At 43.2% G+C, this 18,879-nt stretch overlaps 1 protein-coding gene across 6 annotated transcripts in view; it reads right to left on the reverse strand.

Annotated features, from left to right (window-relative positions):
- Positions 1-18,879, reverse strand: part of LOC110531879 (VPS10 domain-containing receptor SorCS2) — a 325,985-nt gene that overhangs the window by 166,263 nt on the left and 140,843 nt on the right. For all 6 annotated transcript variants that reach the window (XM_036987785.1, XM_036987783.1, XM_036987784.1 and 3 more), the window contains exon 3: positions 11,965-12,064. In XM_036987785.1, the coding sequence (XP_036843680.1) occupies positions 11,965-12,064 (100 nt within the window). The remainder of the gene's footprint in view (positions 1-11,964; positions 12,065-18,879) is intronic.

The raw sequence follows: 18,879 nt of genomic DNA on the forward strand, positions 1-18,879 counted from the left end.
CCCTTCTCCATTTCACTCTCTCTCACAGGCACACACACTCTCTCTCTCTCTCTCTCTGTCCATCTCTCCTTCTCTCTTCCTATCTCACCACCACGCACACGTCACTCCTTGTGTGAATAAAAATCTCTCTGTAACGACAAGGTTATCTTTGGGCAGTAGAACTCGCTCTTCTTCTCTGTCTGATCTGTGAGTCATTCACATGTGGCTGGGCCAGTCACAAGTTCACCACGCCATCTAACAGATGCTCCTGTCCTGGATCAATGACCTTTCATCTAGGCAGTCCCCATGTTAACAAACCCTGTTTAACTACACAGAATTGAAGGGCAATGTAAATTTCAACCTAGCCTGAGGGGAACCCAAATCCGACGTGGACTCAAATATTATTAGTTTTTTTTTCAAATACTTTGCTGTGCTTGACTAGCATGCCTGGCGAAATTAGGCTGGGAGGATGGCCCCAAAAGTGCAAAATCCCACCCATCTGGCACTTAAGGCAGGCTCAAGCAAACGCTCAAAGTACTTGAAGGATTGTAAATATAATTTGAACCCAGGTCTGATTCAAATACAGATCTATCGGCTATAGATTAGTGTTACATATAAAAGTCAATATAAAGGCTATTTGTGTTTAGGTGTTGGAGTGTATCAAGGGACCGGTCCTTGAGGTACGAGAAAGACGGGTTTAAGAGATCTGTCTGTGCCCTTCACCTTTTCCTCTAATTGCCTCTGGATTTATTATTGATTACCTGGAGCCCCTTACAACTTTTCCCCATGTAATCCCGTCATAGGGTCTTACCAACCGCTTTCTCACCTCTGTGTGTCTCATGTGATTAGGATGATTGATCTCGGGGAGAGACAGTGCGTTTAGGGTGACCACATTTAAAATACCAAAATGTGGGACAACCGTGTAATTTTCCGGGGCATTCGTGGGACAGTGTAGCCAACATGAAAAAAAAAAAATTGGGCAGGGAACGTAAAACAGTTAGGAAGGGAGAGTTTTAAAATGGTATTGAGTGAAGTTGCAGCAAATATGTTGAATGAGCAACAAATGAGCATGGAGAGCCTCACAAGTTTGACGAAATGACCTTATATCTTTCAGTCTAATATGGCTATTTACTTACTCATGTACTGTAGCGCGTCGTCAGAAGCATGCTTTTTGTAAGTAGTTAGTCCTAACTGTCCTCTCTAGGTTTAGCTAGAATTCTGCCCCAAAGCATTTGAGAAATGTGATTGGTCATTGGCCCACTTCTCGTCTTGTGCAGAATATCAAATCTCACATCATAGTCTCATGAACTAGGCGTAACAAAGTAAAGGTACATCCGGGACACTCAAATTAGTATGATATGTTACGATTGGCATGGTTGCATAAGACAGATGGTTACTGAAGGCAAAACGAAAGTAAGGTGGTTGGTCTTGGTTGGTCGGGGTGGGTGGGTAGATGTGTAACACAAGCATCTACCAACCCAAAGGTTGCGAGTTCAAATCTCATCACAGATAACTTTAGCTAATTCGGAACGTTTCATCTACTTACTACTTTTTATCTACTTATGATGTAAGCTAAACCTTCCCCTAACCTTAACCCTTTTAGCTAGCCCTTACCCTAACCCTAACATTAACCCTTTAACCTAACTCCTGAACTTAATCCTAACCCTAACCCCTAACCTAGCTAACATTAGCTACAGTAGCTGGCTAACGTTAGCCATCTAGCCACTTAGCTAGAATTTGTAACATATCATACGTTTTCCAAATTCCTAATACATTGTACATTTTGAAAATTCATAACATATAATCCGAATTGTTATTCGTAACATATCATACAAAATGTAGAGTCTCAGATTTATGTACAGAATAATACGAATAATAATGCTCTGGAACCATCATTGCAGCAATCTAAACAATGACTGGAGAAGTGTTAAACATCATCAGTACCAGATCCTTATAATACATACTATATTTTCAATTTAACTGCAAGAGACAAGTTGGAATGTCTGACAGAAATATGGGTCAAAATATCCTGGGACATGAGGTCAGTTAGGATCACCACTTTATTTTAAGAATGTGAAATGTCAGAATAATAGTAGAGAGAATGATTTAGTTCAGCTTTTCTTTCTTTCATCACAATCCCAGTGGGTCAGAAGTTTACATACACTCAATTAGTATTTGGTAGCATTGCCTTAAATTGTTTAACTTGGGTCAAGCTTTTCGGGTAGCCTTCCACAAGCTTCCCACAATAAGTTGGGTGAATTTTGGCCCATTCCTCCTGACAGAGCTGGTGTAACTGAGTCAGGTTTTTAGGCCTTCTTGCCCGCACATGCTTTTCAGTTCTGCCTGCAAATTTTCTATAGGATTGAGGTCAGGGCTTTGTGATGGCCACTCCAATACCTTGACTTTGTTGTCCTTAAGCCATTTTACCACATCTTTGGAAGTGTGCTTGGCGTCATTGTCAATTTGGAAGACAATTTGCGACCTGACGGATGTCTTGAGATGTTGCTTCAAAATATCCACATAGTTTTCCATCCTCATGCTGCCATCTATTTTGTGATGTTCACCAGACCCTCCTGCAGCAAAGCACCCCCACAACATGATGCTGCCACCCCTGTGCTTCACGGTTGGGATGGTGTTCTTCGGCTTGCAAGCCTCCCCTTTTTCCTCCAAACATAACGATGGTCATTATGGCTAAACAGTTCTATTTTTGTTTCATCAGACCAGAGGACATTTTTCCAAAAAGTACGATCTTTGTCCCCATGTGCAGTTTCAAACCATAGACGGGCTTTTTTATGGCAGTTTTGGAGCATTTGCTTCTTCCTTGTGGGGCGGCCTTTCAGATTATGTCGATATAGGACTCGTTTTACTGTAGATATAGATACTTTTGTTCCTGTTTCCTCCAGCATCTTCACAAAGTCCTTTGCTGTTGTTCTGGGATTCATTTGCACTTTTCGCACCAAAGTACGTTCATCTCTAGGAGAATGCGTCTCCTTCCTGAGAGGTATGACGTATGCGTGGTCCCATGGTGTTTATACTTGCATACTATTGTTTGTACAGATGAACGGGGTACCTTCAGGCATTTGGAAATTGCTTCCAAGAATGAACCAGACTTGTGGAGGTCTAAAAAAAAAAACTCTGAGGTCTTGGCTGATGTCTGTTGATTTTCCCATGATGTCAATCAAAGAGGCACTGAGTTTGAAGGTAGGCCTTGAAATACATCCACAGTACGCCTCCAATTGATTCAAAGGATGTCAATTAGGCTATCAGAAGCTTCTAAAGCCATGACATCATTATCTGGAATTTTCCAAGCTGTTTAAAGGCACAGTCTTCTTAGTGTATGTAAACTCCTGACCCACTGGAATTGTGATACAATGAATTATAAGTTAAATAATCTATCTGTAAACAATTGTTGGAAAAATGACTTGTGTCATGCACAAAGTAGATGTCCTAACCAACTTGCCAAAACTATAGTTTGTTAACAAGACATTTGTGGAGTGGTTGAAAAATGAGTTTTAATGACTTCAACCTAAGTGTATGCAAACTTCCGACTTCAACTGTACACACACACGTACACACACACAAAGGTACATACACACACACACACACTCACGTACACATACGTCTGTTTGTCTTGTCCCGTCCCAAGTATATATATTTTTCTTATTATATATTTCTTATACATTTTAAATATATTTTTTTAATATCAATTTCCATCTACGGACTGAACATACTCTCCTGCAACACGCCTCACCCAATGTGGTACGGATCTGCTATTTTTTACACTTTAGAAGCTAGCCAGCTAACTAGCTACTAGCTAGTAGTCAGTTAGCCACTGCTAGCGGTCATCACCGTTAACTCCGACATCAGCCAGCCTCAGCATGGTCAATTCCTGCCTGTCTGCACAGCGCAATATCAACCCAGAGCATATCGGACTGCTTTTTCTCCACCTCATTTCCGGATTCCTACCTCAATCTCTGAACCTTTACACCGGATCATTGCAGCTAGCTAGCTGCTATACGAGTGGCTACTCCTGGCTAACGTCTCTGTCCCGAAGCAAGCACCAGTTAGCCTGGAGCTAGCCTTGAGCTAGGCCCGTCTCCCGGCTAGCTGAAGACGTCCATCAGTCAATTATTGGGCTACAATACATGTTTTACCAATTGGCCTGGACCATTTTACTGCCGACACGGTGCCCCGCCGATCCATCACAACTGGTCTGCCAGCGTAACCGTCCGAGGGGGTTTCAGCAGGCTCATCCGTTGCGACTTCCCCCGAAGGCCCATCTACTAGCCTGCGAGCCCCAGCCTGCTAGCTGTCTGAATCGCTGTGTCTCCAGCTCGCCTAGCTACTCACTGGACACTATGATCACTCGGCTACACATGCCTCTCCCTAATGTCAATATGCCTTGTCTATTGCTGTTTTGGTTAGTGATTATTGTCTTATTTCACTGTGGAGCCTCCAGCCCTTCTCAATATGCCCTTTTGTTACACCCCCCACACGTGTTGACCTCACCTGGCTTAAATGGTGCCTCTAGAGACAAAACCTCTCCCATCGTCACTCAATGCCTAGGTTTACCTCCACAGTATTCACATCCTATCATACCCTTGTTTGTACATTATGCCTTGAATCTAGTCTTCCCGCGCCCAGAAATCTGCTCCTTTTACTCTGTTCTGAACGCACTAGACTACCAGTTCTTATAGCCTTTAGCCGTACCCTTTTCCTACTCCTCCTCTGTTCCTCTGGTGATGTAGAGGTTAACCCAGGCCCTGCAGCCCCTAGCTCCACTCCCATTACCCAGGCGCACTCATTTGTTGACTTCTGTAACCGTAAAAGCCATTGTTTCATGCAAGTTAACATTAGAAGCCTCCTCCCTAAGTTTGTTTTATTCACTGTCTTAGCACACTCCGCCAACCCGGATGTCCTAGCCGTGTCTGAATCCTGGCTCCAGGAAGACCACCAAAATCATGAAATTTCCATCCCTAACAATAACATTTTCGGACAAGATAGAACTGCCAAACGGGGCAGAGTTGCAATCTACTACAGAGATAGCCTGCAGAGTTCTGTCATACTATCTAGGTCTGTCATACTATCTAGGTCAATTCGAGCTTCTACTTTTAAAAATCCACCTCTCACCGTTGCCGCTAGTTATAGACCCCCTTCAGCCCCCAGCTGTGCCCTGGAAACCATATCTGAATTGATTGCCCCCATCTAACTTCAGAGTTCGTACTGTTAGGTGACCTAAACGGGGACATGCTTAATAACACCTCGGCCGTCCTACAATCTAAGCTAGATAGTCTCAATCTCACACAAATTATCAAGGAACCTACCAGGTACAACCCTAAATCCGTAACCATGGGCACCCTCTTAGATATCATCCTGACCAACTTGCCCTCTAATTACACCTCTGCTGTCTTCAACCAGGATCTCAGCGATCATTGCCTCATTTCCTATGTGCGTAATGGGTCCACGGTCAAACGACCACCCCTCATCACTGTCAAACACTCCCTAAAACAATTCAGCGAGCAGGCCTTTCTATTCGATCTGGCCCGGGTATCCTGGAAGGATATTGACCTCATCCTGTCAGTAGAGGATGCCTGGTTATTCTTCAAAAGTGCTTTCCTCTCCATCTTAAATAAGCATGCCCCATTCAAAAAATGTAGAACTAAGAACAGATAAAGCCCTTGGTTCACCCCAGACTTGACTGCCCTTGACCAGAACAAAAACATCCTGTGGTGTTCTGCATAAGCATTGAAAAGCCCCCACGATATGCAACTTTTCAGGGAAGTCAGGAACCAATAGGCTAGCTTTTTCAAACAGAAATTTGCATCCTGTAGCACTAATTTCAAAACGTTTTGGGACACTGTAAAGTCCATGGAGAATAAGAGCACCTCCTCCCAGCTACCCACTACACTGAGGATCGGAAACATTGTCACCACCGATAAATCTACGATAATCGATAATTTCATTTCATTTTTAATTTTTCTATGGCTGGCCATGCTTTCCACCTGGCTACCCCTACCTCGGCCAACATCTCAGCAACCCCGCAGCAACTTTCCCAAGCTCCCCCAGCTTCTCCTTGGCCCAAATCCAGACAGCTGAAAGAGCTGCAAAATACGGATCCCTACAAATCAGCTGGGATAGACAATCTGGACTCTCTCTTTCTAAAATGATCTGCCGAAATTGTTGCAACCCCTATTACTAGCCTATTCAACCTCTCTTTCGTATCGTCTGAGATCCCCAAAGATTGGAAAGCTGCCGCGGTCATCCCCATCTTCAAAGGGGGAGACACTCTAGACCCAAACTCTTATAGACCTATATCCATCCTGATCCACCTCTATGCAGACAACACCATTCTGTATACATCTGGCCCTTCTGTGCTAACAAACCTCCAAACGACCTGCAATGCCATAGAACACTCCTTCCAAGGCCTCCAACTGCTTTCAAATGCAAGTAAAACTAAGTGCACGCTCTTCAACCGATTGGTGCCCTCACCCTCCCGCACCGACTACCATCACCACTCTGGACGGATCTGACTTAGAATATGTGGACAACTACAAATACCTAGGTGTCTGGTTAGACTGTAAACTGGTTAGACTGTAGACCTTAAACAGGCAGTTAACCCACTGTTCCTAGGCCGTCATTGAAAATAAGAATTTGTCCTTAACTGACTTGTCTAGTTAAATAAAATAAAGGTAAAAACAAAACTCTCCTTCCAGGCTCACATTAAGCATCTCCAATCTAAAATGAAATCCAGATTCGGCTTCCTATTTCGCAACAAAGCCTCCTTCACTCATGCTGCCAAACATAACCTTGTAAAACTGACTATCCTACCGATCCTTGACTTTGGTGATGTCATTTACAAAATAGCCTCCAACACTCAACTCAGCAAATTGGATGTAGTCTATCACAGTGTCATCCGTTTTGTCACCAAAGCCCCATATACTACCCACCACCGCGACCTGTATGCTCTCGTTGGCTGGCCCTCACTACATATTCGTTGCCAAACCCACTGGCTCCAGGTCATCTATAGGTCTATGCTAGGTAAAGCCCCGCCTTACCTCAGCTCACTGGTCACCATAGCAACACCCACCCGTAGCACGCACTCCAGCAGGTATATTTCACAGCTCATCCCAAAAGCCAACACATCCTTTGGCCCCCTTTCCTTCCAGTTCTCTACTGCCAATGACTGGAACGAATTGCAAAAATCACTGAGGCTGGAGTATTATATCTCCCTCTCTAACTTTAAGCATCAGCTGTCAGAGCAGATTACCAATCACTGTTCCTGTACACAGCCAATCTTTAAATAGCCCACCCGACTACCTCATCCCCATATTATTACTTATCCTTTTTTGCACCCCAGTATCTCTACTTGCACATCATCATCTGCACATCTATCACTCCAGTGTTAATGCTAAATTGTAATTATTTTGCCTCCATGGCCTATTTATTGCCTTACCTTACTACATTTGCACACACTGTACATTGATTTTTCTATTGTGTTATTGATTGTACTTTTGTTTATTTGTAACTCTGTGTTGTTGTTTTTGTCGCACTGCTTTGCTTTATCTCGGCAAGGTCGCAGTTGTTAATAACTGGCCTACCTGGTTAAATAAAGTATTCAGACCCCTTGGATTTCTTCACAATTTATTGTATTACAAAGTGGGATAAAGAAACAAAACATTTTTTGAACAAAAATGTACACAAAATATTCTGTAATGTCAAAGTGGAAGAACAATTCTAATATTTTATAAAGATGAATAGAAATGGAATAACTAAAATATAGTGGTTGTCTTGAAGCTCAGTTTGGAAAGACGGTATCTCTGATGTGTCTGGGTGGTTTAAAAGCATAATTGTTAACCATGCTTAAAGAGATATTCAATGTCTGATTTGTTATTGTTACCCATCCACCAATCACTGCCCTTCTTTATGAGGCTTTCGAAAAGCGCCTTTTTATATACAGTATACAGTGCATTCTGTAAGTATTCAGACCCCTTGACTTTTTCCACATTTTGTTACATTACAGCCTTATTCTAAAATGGAATAAATACATTTCTATCCTCATCAATCTACACACAATACCTCATAATGACAAAGCGAAAACAGGATTTTGGAATAAAAAACAGAAATGCCTTATTTCCAAAAGTATTAAAACCCTTTGCTATGAAGACTCGAAATTGAGCTCAGGTGCATCCTGTTTCCAACATCCTTGAGATGTTTCTACAACTTGATTGGAGTCCACCTGTGGTATATTCAATTACTTTGTTCATGTTTTGGAAAGACACACACCTGTCTTTATAAGGTCCCACAGTTGACAGTGCACCTCAGAGCAAAAAACAAGCCATGAGGTCAAAGGAATTGTCCGTAGAGCTCCGAAACATGATTGTGTCGGAAGGGTACCAAAACAATTCTGCAGCATTGAAGGTCTCCAAGAACACAATTCCCTCCATCATTCTTAAACGGAATAAGTTTGGAACTACCAAAACTCTTCGTAGAGCTGGCTGCCCGGTCAAACTGAGCAATTGGGGGAGAAGGGCCTTGGTCAGGGAGGTGGCGAAGAACACAATGGTCACTCTGACAGAACTCCAGAGTTCCTCTGTGGAGATGGCAGAACCTTCCAAAAGGACAACCGTCTCTGCAGCACTTCACCAATCAGGCCAGACGGGGGTAAAAACAGAGCAAAGTACAGAGAGATGGAGCAAAGCACAAAGAGCTCCAGAGCTCAGACTGCGGCGAAGGCTCACCTTCCAATAGGACAACAACCCTAAGCACACAGTCAAGACAACGCAGGAGTGGCTTTGGGACAAATATCCTTGAGTTGCCCAGCCAGAGCCCGGACTTGAACCCAATCTAACATCTCTGGAGAGACCTGAAAATAGCTGTGCAGCAACGCTCCCCATCCAACCTGACAGAGCTTGAGAGGATTTGCAGGGAAGAATCGGAGAAACTCCCCAAATACAGGTGTGCCAAGCTTGTAGCAAGAAGACTCGAGGCTACAACTTGTGCTTCAACAAAATACTGAGTAAAGGGTCTGAATACTTATGTAAATGTGATATTTCCATTTTTTATTTGGAAAAATGTATAAAAACCTGTTTTTGCTTTGTCGTTGTGGGGTATTGTATGATTCATGAAGGAAAAAAACAATTCCATCCAATTTATAATTTGGCTGTAACGTAACCAAATGTGGAAAAAGTCAAGGGATCAGAATACTTTCCGAATAGACTGTATACAGTATACAGTGCAGTGAAAAAGTGTTCGCTCCCCTTTCTGATTTTCTCTATTTTTGCATATTTTTGATACTGAATGTTATCAGAACTTCAACCAAAACCTAATATTAGTTAAAGGGAACCTGAGTTTACGGATAACAAAAAAAACAGATACTTATTTAATTAACAAAGTTATGCCACACCCAATTCCCCTGTTTGAAAAAGTAATTTCCCCCTTACACTCAATAACTGGTTGTGCCACCTTCAGCAGCAATGACTGCAACCAAATGCTTCCTGTAGTTGTTGATCAGTCTCTCATGTCGCTGTGGATGAATTTTGACCCACTCTTGCATGCAGAACTGCTTTAACTCAACAACATTTGTGGGTTTCCAAGCCTGAACCGCTCATTTCAAGTCCTGGCACAACATCTCAATTGGGATTAACTTGAATGAAAATGAAAATAAGTAAATGAAATAAGTATGTACTTGTTGAACTGTTTGTTCATTCAGGTTGCCTTTATGTAATGTTCCGTTTTGGTTGAAGATCTGATCACATTTAGTACCACCTTCACCAATTAAATCGATTTTAATCCCACTTTGTAACACAAGAAAACGTGAAATAAATCTAAGGGGTCTGAATACTTTTGCAAGGCACTGTACGCACACACACACACACACACACACACACACACACACACACACACAGAGAGCAGTGGTTGGGCTCCCACTGATAGGAATTCCCCCCTGCTAGCCCTGGGGTGTGTTTAAATACCAAACTGATCCACAGTTCCTATTACCAGACTTCCGACTGTCAGAACGCAGACACTCACAGTTCACAGTCAGAACCCCCGAGACACCATCTCTCCCTGTCGACTCACTCTCTCTTAGATTCTCTCTCAGATACTCTCTTTCAGTCTCTCGCCCTCTTTCCTTCACTGTCAGTCTCTCTCTTAGATTATCTCTCCCCCTTTCACTCACCGTCAGTCTCTCACTTAGATTCTCTCTCCCTCCCTCCCTGTTGGTGAGGGGCTTTGTGGTGGAATGTGTGGGCATTGGTTCCTTTTATGTGGTTGTACAATTTAAAAGCATTTTTAGGATGTTGATAACTAGCGGGTTTAGTCATAATTCTGCTCTGCATGCATCTTTTGGGGTTTTGTGTTGCACACAAAGTGTAGTTTTTACAGAATTCTGCATGCAGAGTCTCAATTGGGTGTTTGTCACATTTTGTGAATTCTTGGTTGGTGAATGGACTCCAAACCCCACAACCATAGAGGGCAATGGATTCTATAACTGATTGAAGTATTTTTAACCGTATCCTAATTGGAATGTCGAGTTCTATGTTCCCCGTAGAAGGCCCTTCTTGCCTTGTCTCTTAGATCATTCACAGCCTTGTGGAAGTTACCTCTGGTGTTGATGTTTAGGCCGAGGTATGGGTAGCTCTTTGTTTGCTCTAAGGCAACGGTGTCTATTCCCAGGCAATTAACCGCTACAGTACCAGTGTCTCGTCTCCAACCATCGCGAAAATGTGTGTGTGACCCTGGAGGGTGAGTCAGAGAGTCCCAGGTGAATTTGGGAATTGGTGGAATGGAGAGGATGGATGAGTTACTTTGTCTAATCTCCTCAATCTCTTATTGATTAGAGCACTGAGCCCAGGGGATAACATCAGTTGAAAGGACAAGCTGCCACGGGAGGCGGAAGGGGAAAATAAGAAGCAGGTCCAATCAGATCACTGAACCTGAAGTCATCTGTGAGAGTGAGTGCACCCACTTTCTCCTTAACTTTGTGTTTCATGAAATCTACAGCTCAGCTGTGTCTAAAACTAGGGATGTGAACATGTAAACGTTCAAATGTTTAAACGAAGTTGGGATCGTTAACGTTAAGAAAAATTGTTAACGTTAAAAAAAAATAAGGTTGCAGCCTAACTAGATGGTAAGCTATAAAGGCCTGGGAAAAGTTGTGTAATATAAATAAAGCCAGACAGGAAGAGACAATCTTTAGGCTACTTTGATGAACTTGTGAGGCATGCAAGACAAGATATTGCAAGATACAGATTACCAAGACATTCTTTCTGCCTGCCCCCTCTACCTTCTTCCTCACGCTGGCTTGCCTGCTCTTACTCTTTGCTAATGATGCGTGTGTTCTGTCTTCAGTCTGCTGCGTGTCGAATGTCCTAGCCTATTCTTTGACGATAGGCCCAGCTTTACTGAAGTTGCGAGACATTGCAAGCTGAGAAATTGCAAGTTTCAGCATTCCATTGCGAAATACACCTTTCGATTGCCGATAGATAGGGCTAGTGCACAGTTCTGACTCTGTCTGCCTGGTGGCAGCCCTGCCTATACGGTGCCCCTCCCCTCTCTCTCCGGTCCTCGCTGGCTCCTATGAAAGATGCAAGTGTTTGTGTTCACGGAAGTAAGGCAACTAATCAGTCTCCTCCGTTCCAAAAACACTGAAACTTAGGAGTCAATTCCTAGCGGAATCGCCCTTGACACTCAGAAATGGGAATCGACACCTGGAGTCGATGTACAAGGAGTTGAGGAATTCACAAGGAATTGTATACAATTTTCGTATCTTTTTAACGGAAAAACCAATAAACAAAATCCCTATCTAAAACCATCGAAAACCATGTCACCAAGCTTTCCTAAAGCAGCTGAGTGTTGTCTCTCGACAATAATTGTCTTCAAGGTCAGAGGACTAAGAGGAAGTTGCCAATAACTAATTGCAGCTATAATGTCATTGCAGGTGAGTGGCGGGGAGAATATAGACAAAGCAGGCTGAAGACTTCCTACCTTTTTCTTGTTGATGGGGCAGATATAGAAGTTAGAGACCACGATAGTTGTCCCAGGCATCAGGTTTAGCTTGCTGTAGGTGGTGCCATAGTCACTAGACCTGAGGAGAAACAGAGAGAGAAAGAGAGAGGTCAACATCGTGGGTCTGATTGAATTACAGGTTGTACAAAATCTTTGCATCAACATAAACAGAGTTCAAATACAATCGTAACCCTTTCTCATACAGAGGAAGCAGTAATTATTTTTGTAAACTGCATCACTCGAGCCATTTTCGTTTTATTACCAATCTCCACTGACGAATAACCGTGGGCTAGGGGCGAACCAGCGAAACACACTGGCAAATCACCAAAATCTGGCAGTTTCATGAGCAGGTGATGGTTAGATGACAGCTATGGAGCAAGGACCCTGAGATTCTGAGATTGATGGTCAGCTCCTTGAGGATATTTCTCCAGCCTAGCCAAATCAAACACCTAGCGATGGCGCCGCTAGTGCCGGGAAAGTAATTGTTTGTGACATTCTCTGTTGAATGGTGCAGTTTTGCTCGACCAAGGGTGAAAAGGTATGGCAGTCTGTGGGAAATTGACAGGCGTATTTTATTCAGAGTCAATTGCATTCATTTTGCGAGACTGCATATTCTACATGTTTGGTGTGAATCAAACCAAAGTATAAAGGAGACTCAGATATAACTGCAAACACAGACCACCCAACAGGTATAGCAGACACAGAGGAACTCTATATTAAAATATATTCAATTGGCATGATTTCTTTCCAGTATTGCATTATTGCCAGTAAGGATACCCCCGAAGGATACCCCTAAGGTGGTACGCTTTTCTAAAGAGATAGTCAGTCCAACCTCCTGAACCAGATTGGAATGGAAGTGCTGCTGTGCTGAATGAGAGAGGTAAGTGGAGAGAGAGCATAGAGCATTCAGTGTTGAAGAGAGGAAAGGAAAGAGGGGATGGGAGAGGAGGCTGGCAGGGGAGGCCTTGATGAAGGGGAGTGATCAGAGATCAAGTCCACCCGGCCCCACTCTGAACCAGACAAGTGGATTTACTTTACAGCGTTACCATCTTACACTCAGCAGGGCAGCAACCACAATGGTGGGCACACACACAGACACATGGGTATAACAAGAGGAAATACAGTCGCACATGCAGGTTAGCGTTTTTTGTTCTTGTTCTGGAGGTAGGTCTGCAGAGTGGCCAGTAGCTGGAACAGCCACAAAGTCATAGAATCTGATTTTAAACTTAACCCTAACCCTAAACTTAAACACACTGCTAAACCTAATGGCTAACCGTAACCTTAAACTAAGACCAAAAAAAAATCACATTGATTTTCATTCACTTTTACATTATAGCCAATTTTGATTTTGCATCTGTCCTATCTAAGGGGAAAATCGCTCAGTTCTTGTCCTCCAGGACAATAACTTATGACAATAAACGTCAACCTACCACAACACAGCGGGCAGACAGATATGCACCCACAGACAGATACAGAAATGTACACACTAACATGTGTATGGCCATGTGTGGACACACTACACACACACACACACACACACACACACACACACACACCAAGTCGTCACAATCCCTGATCCATTCGGCAAAGCTCTGGATGAGTGCTCTGACAGAGCTGCACAAAAAAAGGAGTGGCCTAGTAGGGGTTGAGCTATTTCTTCACGTCCCCGCGGTCAGCAAGTAGTGTTTTCATCTTCCCCAGTGCACTGTGGGGGTCGTTTAACCTGGGTAACTCAGAGACGACAGACAGATCCCGCTGATGGCTGAGTGTGTTCGGAGCCAGAGCTTACTGCTTAACTTGAAGCTGTGTGCTGACTTTGCTGCTGTTACTGAAGACCTACTTGGAGAGGGATGGGTGATGAAGTCCATAGGCTGTCAGTCAGTACCTTTTAAAAACCTAAGCACACATGAATTTGAACATGAACTTTCTTGAAATGGTTAGTTCGCTGCCACATTTTAGCAGACACTCCTATCAAGAGCAACGTACAGTCGTGAGTGCATACCTTTGTCATTTTCCCTCGTGGGAATCAAACCCACAAAACCTAGCATTGCAAGCGCCATGCACTACCAACTGAGCCACACGGGACCCTCAAAGCTTTTCAAATGAATGTCTCTCTTGCACTGACTCTATGCATACTCACAAGACGATACACTGAGTGCAAAAAACATTAGGAACACCTGCTCTTTCCATGACACAGAAAGATCAGATGAATCCAGGCGAAAGCTATGATCCATTTTTGACGTATTTTGTTAAATTGACTTCAATCACTGTAGATGAAGGGGAGGAGGCATAAAAGGCTCCCTGTTAACCAGAGACAATTGAGACTTTGGGTACGTGTCCATCCAGAGGGTGAATGGGCAAGGCAAAAAATGTAAGTGCCTTTGAACGGGGTATGGTAGTAGGTGCAAGGCACACCGGTTTGAGTGTGTCAACACCTGCAACACTTCTGGGTTCTTCACGCTCTCAACAGTTTCCCGTGTGTATAAAGAATGGTCCACCACACAAAGGAGATCCAGCCAAAATAAGAATTTGTTCTTAACTGACTTGCCTAGTTAAATAGTTAAATAAAAAAAAATATTTTTTTATCTGGAGTACACGGAAAAGGTGTGAATTAAAACCGAGGATTTACCTCTGCCTGAGATCATGTTCATGAAGAAGGATGAAAAGGTGAGGCCGTTCTATACCAATTGGTATCAAAAGAATTGCTGGCCTTGCCTGCTTTTTGTAAAGTCTGAGCCTTGGGTCGAAAGGGGGGTACAGTGACCTGAAGAACATTGATCATTCAGCTAAACGGCAAAACAAAACAGGGATCATATTGTAATGAAACGAGCAGGGAGCAGGCCTCGAACCCTCAACCTTCTAGCCTGAAGTCCAGCGCGCTATCGACTGTGCCCCAAAAGCATGCTCAAGCAGCAGAGTCGATATCCGCGGGGTAATTGCATGTTACGATGCTTTACTTGCTGAACATGTCAAACTTTCGACTGTCTTTTCTGGGATGCCGAACGTTATTCTGAATTGATTTGATAACTTCCAACGCATCATGCGTAAAAATGTTGATTAAAAGAGAGAGGTTGACGCAGGGCATTTTTTTGCGTGCGCTCAAGTAGGCGTTCCACTTTCCACCTGTATTTATTTAGCAAAGATGATAACACATAATCACTCTGGACAGACACAAGCAAAAACTCATGACATAAATGTTGCAGCAGCCTAAGCGACACCTAAACATTAGAGATCTGACATGCTGTATGGGATGAAAACAATAATATTTTTCAGTCTGATCAACTGTAGGCCACTAATAAGAGCAGCTGTATACAGCCTATGCGCCCTGTCCATCTTGTCAGGGTAAACTCATTGGTAACGTTATGTACGGTGCGTCAGTGAAGTGGATGATCAGGGCTGATCAGGGCTTTATTCAGTAACGTTTCTTGGGCTACTTTGATGTGTCAAGTGGACGGGATGTGCAGTCTGTTTAAAACTTTATGAATTTTGAGACGTCTGTGTTTTTCATAGAGAAACTCGTTGTCCAAACCTACTATGTAATGAAATGTATCTGCTATTTGTATTTACAGCTAAATCCCCTCCGGTTCCCTGATTTAAGAGGTGATGACCACTCCAATCCACGACTATTGTCAACTCTCTCCTGACATGAACTGAAGCAGTGTCTTCATGTGCTCGCTCATCCACTGGCATATTGAATGTTTCCTCTCCAGTCTCCAAGAAACTGTGAGTACCACTATCAATTTTCTGTCATTACTGTATGTGGAGTCAATCACACACACAAACACAATCACATTATTACACATCAGAGATTTTACTCCTTGCTTGGACTAACTAATTCTTAGCTCTTTTGTCTAACTGTGTAGTCTGTCGTGTTATTGTTTGTCGTCTTCCCAGTCAACTCCTGTCCTGCACTGAAGTCAAGCCTCTGAACACCTGAACACATGCCTCACACCCTCATTCAATTACCGCCGTGATTCCTTCCCAAAACAGTGTAAGTAATCCTCTCCTTCCCATTCCCCAAAACATTGTGCTATAAATGCCTTTATTAAATGCTTTAGGTTAAAATCGTTTTGCCTTTGACGATTTTTGAAAACACACTCGTCTCCGTGGGTTCCACGCCAATACCGTGGGTATCCCATCCTCCTCCATTTGTCAAGTCACCAACCTCCACTGGTTTCATGATATATGTGTATTTTAGTCCATCTTGTGTTACCGTTTGAATTTGTATTATTATTTATTAACTCTGCATCGTTGGGAAGGGCTCGTAGGCAAGCATTTTCACGGTAAAGTCTACACCAGTTGGATTTTGCTAAGTGCTAGCACCACCAGGCCTCCTCTCTTTCCCTAGGCGGTGAGGGGGGTCAGTGGTTCCAGATACTGGGATGGATCTCTCCCCACCACTACACTGGCCCTAATTAAGGCCTGAGAGTTTAATGGAGCAGGGAATTTTAGGATCTATTGGTGAGGACAGATTATTGGCATTGGGATGGAATTCATAATTAGGTGTGTGTTTATATTTGTCCTATTTATCTGCATATGGAAGTGTTTTTTTTTGCATATCCCAACTCCCAATGAGACCAGGGTCTACCTTTATCAAAGGGACCCTTGAGCAATTAGAGAATACGTGTCTTGCTCAAGGGCACATAGGCAGATTTGTCACCTTATCGGCTTGAAGAATCGAACGAACAACCTTTCGGTAACTGTCCCGACACTCTAACCACTAGGCTACCTGCTGCCTGAAAATGTAAGTGCATTTAATCATTTAAAGGAGCCAAAAGCTAACTAGATTTAAAGGGACAGTAGTGGAAAAACACAACAAATCCTAATTGAGCAATGATTCTTCACCCAGTATAAACAGCCTCATTACCACCGAGTAAGAGAGAACGCTTTTGTTATCATTTGGATTTAAATGCTTGAGAGACAAAAAAAAAAGCTCATTAAATCTCCCATGGGATTGAAGTCAAAGGGTCATCAATGAGACATTATGTGACTAATAAGGCTAATTTGGGGGATTGTGTTTGGAGCCCGGTGTCCGGGTGGCTAACGTGTAAAAGAGTAATGACGTGAAGTTAATAGGAGAGTTAATTTAGTACTTGCCATTCAGCTACCCAGATTAATAGACTGGATGGATGAGATGAGCTATAGTAGATGAGTGAGAAATAATTACTTTGAAACAGTGCACTGGAGAGAGGGAATGTGAGATGGAGGAGGTGGAGGAAGGGGAACAGGGAAAGAGGGGTAATGGGAAGACGGAAAGGAGTGTTACCGAACATCTTTGGTACGAAAAATACATTGTTCTTCTCACTCCTGCCAAAGCCACTTTCTAAAATGGAGAAACAGTGAGTGATGCTTCTCTCTGAAGCGTTTTATGTCATATTATTCCTTGCAGCATGCCATATTGAATAGATGAAATCCAAGGGTATATATAGTACAACAACATGAGCAAAATGAAATACAATACAACATAACCTGCACCGGATTATTCAGTGTTCAAGATGAGTTGAGAATGGCTGATCCCGCTCCAGTCATTACCACGGTTCTGTTCTCCCCAATTAAGGTGCCACCAACCTCCTGTGGTCAAAATACCAATGAATGGAAAAAGATCAGATTTGGGCTGCCTGTGTAAACGCAGCCTAACTGCCATTCAACATCTATCTGCACTGCACAGAGTTTCGATAGCGGAGAAATGCTCTGAGGTTTATACAGACATATTCATGTTGACATCAACTGATGAAAGTCACTGATGATGCCCCAGGGTACAATGTCATTTCCATTCCAAACAGTCATTTGTGTATCAGAGAAGGATGCATGGAGAGTCATAAAGAAAACAATGAAAGAGGAGATACAAACAGAGGAAGAAAAAAATACAACTTTAAATCAGAATATATTGTGAGACAGGGAAAATACAGAAAGATTGTAGGTGTGTGTGTGGGTGTGAGGGTGCATGCTTGCGTGTGTGTCTCAGAGAGAGAGCGCGAGAGAGCGAGAGAGAGTGAGAGAGAGAGCGAGAGAGCGAGAGAGAGAGCGAGAGAGAGAGCGAGAGAGAGAGAGCGAGAGAGAGAGAGAGAGAGAGAGAGAGAGAGAGAGAGAGAGAGAGAGAGGTGTGCGAGAGAGTCAGAGACAAGACACTCCGGGTAGAAATTGTGTTTTTTGTCGATGCGCTTGAGGAAACAGAGCGCGAGCGAAAACACTTTAGGATGGTGTTAGGCGCTGATTCAGATTTAATGTCCTAATATGTCAAGGTCGCTCCCAGCGGCTCCCTTCCCCAGGAAGACAAATGGAGAGCATCGGGGCAGACGCAGTGAGCAGACACCCGAGCTAAGAGAGGTGTAGGCAGAGAAGCAGTGGTGGAAGGAGGAGGGGAATCGTTCAGCAAGGCCAGAGAATGCATTAGAAGAGCACTGCTTAAGACACAATGGTTAGAATGGTTGGAGTCAGAAAAGGCAACTTCAGAATGAAGAGGAATACAGTTGTCAGTGTACCAGAAAACCTTTTCTGTGTAATCGACTACATTGAAATGTACCCAAAACGGCCCACATTATAATATCATACCCATAGCTACAGTAATATAAGAACAAGTATTTTTTTTCTCAAGTATGGTGTGTCATACCCCTGGTGTCATACACACGGCTAGAATGTAGAGTGTAGCCAATCCAGAATCCAAACTAGCCGGTTTATAATGATCTATATGGCTTTGATGCATTACTGTACTCGGGATCAAGAGAACCATGCTGATTGAGACATGTCAGAGATTAAATGCAGAGCTGAAGATCTAGCGCTGACAGAAGACTTATTTGAAGTCAGGTTTCACAAGTCTCGCACTTTGTGCACGTGCACTCTCTGTCTGTAATATCTAATGCCCTTGGATGTCTAGGGGATGTCTGGAATGTGTGA

The sequence above is a fragment of the Oncorhynchus mykiss genome, chromosome 9, assembly GCF_013265735.2.
Source record: "Oncorhynchus mykiss isolate Arlee chromosome 9, USDA_OmykA_1.1, whole genome shotgun sequence".
Taxonomy (NCBI): domain Eukaryota; kingdom Metazoa; phylum Chordata; class Actinopteri; order Salmoniformes; family Salmonidae; genus Oncorhynchus; species Oncorhynchus mykiss.